Source organism: Rhea americana, unplaced genomic scaffold (assembly GCF_003343005.1).
Source record: "Rhea americana isolate MKP2758 unplaced genomic scaffold, rheAme1 scaffold_211, whole genome shotgun sequence".
Lineage (NCBI taxonomy): Eukaryota > Metazoa > Chordata > Aves > Rheiformes > Rheidae > Rhea > Rhea americana.
Window position 1 is genome coordinate 317,215 of NW_028186269.1, and position 6,082 is coordinate 323,296.

General features: G+C 40.7%; 1 protein-coding gene and 1 non-coding gene across 2 annotated transcripts; both read right to left on the reverse strand.

Annotated features, from left to right (window-relative positions):
* Positions 1 to 515: 515 nt before the first annotated feature.
* LOC146595887 (U1 spliceosomal RNA) lies at positions 516 to 675 on the reverse strand. Its single transcript, XR_014895836.1, has one exon. It is a non-coding gene; the product is annotated as a U1 spliceosomal RNA (small nuclear RNA).
* Positions 676 to 904: 229 nt separating this feature from the next.
* On the reverse strand, positions 905 to 6,076 carry RDH14 (retinol dehydrogenase 14). The gene is made up of 2 exons (XM_085304875.1): positions 5,785 to 6,076; positions 905 to 2,445 (listed from the first exon to the last, which is right to left on the reverse strand). Exons 1-2 carry the CDS (start codon positions 6,037 to 6,039, stop codon positions 1,828 to 1,830), a joined length of 873 nt encoding a protein of 290 aa, XP_085161001.1. The 5' UTR covers positions 6,040 to 6,076; the 3' UTR covers positions 905 to 1,827.
* Between the last annotated feature and the right edge of the window lie 6 nt (positions 6,077 to 6,082).

Sequence of the window (6,082 nt, forward strand, 5' to 3'; positions counted from 1 at the left end):
GGGATCTCGTCCCACACTGAAGTTACTCACCCAAAATATGGCCTTGCTAGGAAAGGGGAAGGAGAGATGAGTACCACTCCATTGTGCTAAAGTTAAAAAATGATGAGTCTGACTAAACAACCAGAGAAAGAGTCTCAAAAACAGRGGTGCTGACTGAAGTTCAGAACTCAGATTTTTATCACTTACTTATAAATACCTATGAAATACATCACTTACTAATACCACTTGAGTAATTTGTTTTCCTAGGAGAAATCAGTCTTTACCATTTTCTGTTTATTCTATTTATCCTAAATTAACTATTCRAATATTTTATTAATTCAAAGCAAAACAAGAGGTCATAAACATTATGTAGGCAGAGTGCTTTGAAGCGTACTGAGTATCATAGAACCAGTAAGGTTGGAAGGGACCTCTGGAGATCATCTAGTCCARCCCTCAAACAMGTGGCCCRTACAGGGATCAACCTGTGACCTTGCCATTATTAGCACCATGCTCTAAYCAAYGGAGCTAAACCACCTGCAAAGASTACAAACGCAKTCCCCCACTACCACAAATTATGCGTGAGTTTCCCACATTTGGGGAAATCRCAGGGGTCAGCATACCCAGAGTGCAAGAGATGAGCCTCACCCTCAGAAAACCACCTGCCTGATCATGGTGTCTCCCCTGCCASRTAAGTATTTTATATGATTYTATTAATTACAKGAATTCAAAAAGRGTAAATACATGAACGTTAYATAGAGCTGTGCCGATTTATTTGGGGCCCATTTTGATCCTGCTAACTCAGCATAGGAGAGGCTCCCTAAACTGATTGAAGTGAATTTTTTAGCTGTGAAACAAAGCTACAGYGTTAAGAGCTCTGGTTCCTGAATTATATCTTCCACAATGAAAGAATGAATGCCGCTAAGTCTTTTTTTTTAATATTTCTTTATTATTTAAGAGTGTTATTAAGCTTTATTAGACAGACTTATTTCATCTTATTACTGAGTTAAAGTGCCATCAGWCAAACCAAACACATATTGAAAAGCCTATTTTTTTCAGTCTAGTTGGGGTTGAGATCTTTTTGTAAACTTTGCACAGACACAACTCATGGCACACAAAGTGCTTCTGAGACCATAAGACATTGGTCAACTAAGTTTTCAAAGAAATTAAGGTGTCTGTGCATATCAAGAAACAGCAAGTTTAGCACACATGAAAAAAACCTGCTTGCACCATGTATATCTGCTCATTGAATGACAATAACATTATTCACAAAGTTGACTTGTGCTTCACAGCTGAGCTCAACAGCTCTTGTTCACTGAACTATATATCACTGATGACAAATCTTTCACTAGCACTCACACGCCTAAAGGATTACAGTGTAAGACACCAGTAAAACTGTTTACTCCATTTGTCATCATGATGGCTCAAAAAGACAACAATCCTATTRTTAATATTAGGATCAATTTTCATAGCCTTTATACAGGAGAAGTGTTTCACCATCAATATCCTGCATTGTCCAACTTGACCACAAGCATTGGAACATGACAAATAAGCATATATATTGCATAACACAGTTGTGTTTGATTTTTATTTATAGAACACAGGTTTCCAAAGAGATTTAATCAGAAATTATACTCACACCCTGAAACTCTGAATTTTTTTTTAATGCTTCTCTATTAAATACAGATTACTGTTTATTTCCAAAMTAAATTCCAGCATAAATCACTCCTCTATCTAACACCTAGGAGCAAAGTAGTATGTATTCCCATACCATTTAAGGTGAGGATTACACTGTTGTAAATATGTATTGCATAGTTATCTGCATTCTTTTTAGCAGATAGTCTCTGGCACTTATTTCAAAAGTCCAACCATCACTTCACTGATATCCCATAACTTCCTTGCAACCAAGTCATCCATGGCTTTGGGCAGGAGTTCCTCCTCTTTGCAGTCCCCAAAATATTTCCCTGAGACACCTTCTACATCAGGAGACGAGGCCAAATAAATAGAAGTCTGGGCTCCTTCCAGAGGTGTTYTGAAGAAAGCCCATGACACCAAATTGAATAGGGGTTTTGCCAGGAAAGGAATATTCACRTATCTGCCTAGATTTGTTCTGACAATCCCAGGATGAAGTGAATTGACAGTGACTCCTGTCCCTTCTAATCGACGGGCCAGCTCCCTTGCAAATAATATGTTAGCCAATTTACTCCGACTGTAACAAAAGCTTTTATTGTAACTTATCTCACTGTTCAAGTCTTCAAAGTTGATTTCTCCGTATTTGTAAAGCTTTGAGGATACTACCACAACCCTGCTTGGAGCAGAATTTTTGAGGAGGCCCAGAAGAAGGTTGGTGAGCAAGAAGTGACCCAAGTGGTTTACACCAAATTGCATCTCAAAACCATCCTCTGTCTTCATATATGGACACTGGAATATCCCTGCATTATTAATCAGAACATCCAGYCTTGGCTCTTCCTTTAAACAGGAAAGGAAAAAAAAAAAGATTCAGTTTTATTATAAATTGTCATACAAAACATACCATTACACTTGTTTCTTTGATCAYTGTTAGAAAGAAATAACTTTACTCCTAGTCTTCTAAATTGCAATTTCCTGATATTCTCTTAATGCACTACTGAAAAAAAGAAATAAACTACTAAACTGAATATAYGCCTCAGTTAAAATCTAAATATCTTTAAGTAGGTTTAAGTCTACTTTTAATACAGGCAGAACACAATCATCTGTTTCTCTAAGAACAACTTTTCRTATAACAACTCAGTGAAAACTTTTTTGTAATGCATTTTATTTTCCTCTGAAAAGCAGTATTTTTACCAACTTACCAATTGCAAAAGCAGATGCATCTACACACTATCATAATTTGAATTACAGTAAATCTCAGCCATGGGTATGGGCTCTACCATGCAAAGATAACAAATATGTAAAAAAAAAGTTAGTCCCCCAAATTACCCTCACTATTGAACAGAAACTGTCAATTTGTAGAGCCATCATCTCATTGGGAAGSAGATTTCATGAAAAACTTTGCAAAACAATGTTCTCATGATTTTAAACATGATTTCACTTGAAAATTCTCTACACATCATTGGGCTGGTTTGTGATAACTACAGAGCAGAATTTGTCATAGAAAAGTAGCATTCATGATCCTAATTGAACAGGGCAGGAACAAGCTTCRTAGTAGTTGAGTCTAAGAACTTAGTGTGTCTATGGGACTGAGGCTTGAAATTTTTACACGCTCAGCACATGCTATTTTATGGATCAGTATTTCTGGACCAGGTTGGGAGAAAACAAAGAATTAAGGAGACATTCTACAGTGTGCAGAACTCTTTCCAAATTTTCCCCAAACAATGATTTTTTCAAAACAAACCAAACTTCTTAAATAAGCTCTGAATTCAGCACTTTCACACATCTCTGGCAAAAACTTTTGAGTGACTAACAAAAATGCATCCATTGTATAGAAAAAGTAGCATATGTTTTCTTTACTACTAAATCTTTAAACCCAATGTGGTAAGCAGAGATTGCTTTGGAACATCTTAGTGAAAAAAAATAAAGAATCTCCAGGTAAAATTTATCCCATTTGCCTTCAAAGAGAATAAAATCTGAGTTTGTACTTGSTATTCAGTTAATGATGCTGGCATCAGACGCCTAAAATATCAAATACTTTAACCTCTGATTGATTTCAGTGGGACTTGATGTTGCTCAGTATTTCATACAATTGAGTCCCTGACACATGAACAAAAGACCATCAGGCTCAGTTTTTTCCCTCAAAGAGGCATAATAGTTACTACAACTAAACAAGGATATAATCAAATATTATCTACAATAGGTATTATSTATAGCTCATTAAAGTGACACATCCACTTTCTTCCATAGAGCAGAAATTTGCTTTAAATATTTCTTGTAGCATCTGACCTGRGGATTTATTTTGCAAGCCTTAAAACTTCAAGGAGCAGGCCTTCTGCTCGAGCTACATTCTGAGACTTCCAGATTTAATAGTCTGAAGTAATGCGACCAATGCTAAGCAGGCAGCTACTATGAACAACTGCATTAAAGCGTACAAGACATCAATTTGAGAGACAAAGCTATTTCTTTTAGCTTCTGAAGCTTGTTTCCACTTCTCTCCACTTTTCATGATGCATTCCAACATCAAGTCCTTTATTTTTTGCAGTGAAGCTAAAGAGTGAAAGATGGATTACTTGCTGTTCTGCAATGAAAAACTTCCACAGATTAAGTTCAGCTGTGGGAGTGCATCGTTTCCTCACCCTACCTGTCTTTGAGCCTCCTTCTTCTCAAAAAGGAAAGTATTTGTTGAACTGGACATTRTAATAACTCACATCCTCTGCCATTAGCTACTTTTGGGATTACTTTAGAAATGTAAATTAAAACAGAAGTATCAGCAGTGCTCTGCAAACACAGGTGCTCTCTGTTTCTCCACCCATTTCTTCTCGTATAGTCATTTAGTCCAAAGAAACACTAAACAATGTACATTTTTGGATTTTTTATACTTTAATTCTAATTTAATTTTAAAAGATTAGACAATATTTATTTTTTAGTGTTTACTCTGCATGTTTTACATCCTTTTGTATATGCATATATTCCTAGAATGCTAAAGGAAGATCAGACCTTATCACTTGATTCATGTACGTGATCACAGAGAGTTCCACTAAAGCACACAGGGCTTGACTTTTTCAGACACTTAAGTCTTGCAAAAGTTATTTGAAAGTTAATGGAATATAGTTCCTCTCCTCTTTCCACAGCACTTAAGTATCTTCTAAGTACCTAAAAAGGTGCAGCACTTATTAAGCTTGATTTCCTATGACTTTGTGTCTCACAGTTTGGTTAGCTAGATGTGATGAGAGTCTGAACTCTGGTGTCTAAAGTAAAGCTGAACTCATCTAGCAGCACTTTTGTCAGATGAATTGATTGGATGTGTCTGTTCTACTYAACCACAAATTTTCAGAAAATCTGTTAAAACTCTACGCATTATAAATATTTGTATCTCCTAAATTCAGCTGGCACTGGCCAACAGATTTGAAATGCRTGGTGAGGGACAGCCTGAGGAGGAGGCAGGACTGATGTAACTGTGAGCAATGCCTTTAAGTGAGCCTTTACTCCTTTGAGGACAGGGCTGAGCTGTAATACCAATTTAAAGCAGTAAAGTCAAGTTAATTAAAAAAAATGTAAAGAAAAGGCAAAATATTTCTCTCCTGTTAAAAAAAAAAAAAAGAGGCTTTTTCTTTTCAATGCTAAAGCAGTYCAAATCCATCTGAAATTTACACTTCAAGTTACTAATTCAAATCATGGTTAATTTACTGACACCCTCCTTTCAAATCCTGCAGAACTCAGCAACATCTAGTACCATCCAAACTGGACTGCCAGCAAGAGGAACCAAGCCTGATAAAAACGGAACCACAAGAATAATAAAACCGTAATACTTTACAAAGTTCTCCCGATCCGTCCGTGCTCGTTCCCAGTCCCGCCGCAGGAGACCGCCCSCGAGGGGAAGGCACCGGGGCGAGGCCCAAGGCGCGAGGCAGAGCCGGCTGCCGCTGCCCTGCGCTTTGTCCAACACCCGGTTAACAGCCAAGGCGCCCTAACAGCGGCGGCGGCCCCGCCGCACACCCGGCCTCCTCCTCCTCCCGGGCTGAGCCGCTGGACCCGCCGAGGCCCGGGCCGGCCCCGCTCCCCGCGGCCGCCGCTGCCGAAGGGGCTCCCGCCTTCCTGCCGAGGGGCTGCCCTCAGGGGGGGGAGGGCGGCCGTTACAGCCGTTGCAGCCGTAGCCATGGCGACGCGCGGCCGTACCTGGAGGACGCGGTGGCAGAAGGCGCGCACGGAGCGCAGCGAAGCGAGGTCCAGCTCGCGGACCACCAGCTCGCCGCCGCCCTCGGCCGGCGCCCGCTCGCCCACCTCGTCGCGGATCTCGCGGGCCGCCCGCTCCGCCCGCGCTCGGTCGCGGCAGCCCATGATCACGCGGGCCTGCATCCGCAGCAGCTCGGCCGCCGCCGCCCGGCCCAGCCCGCTGTTGGCCCCCGTGATGATCACCGTCTTGCCCCGCATGGAGGCGGCGGCCCCGGCTCCAGCCGCGGCCGCGCTGCCCCGG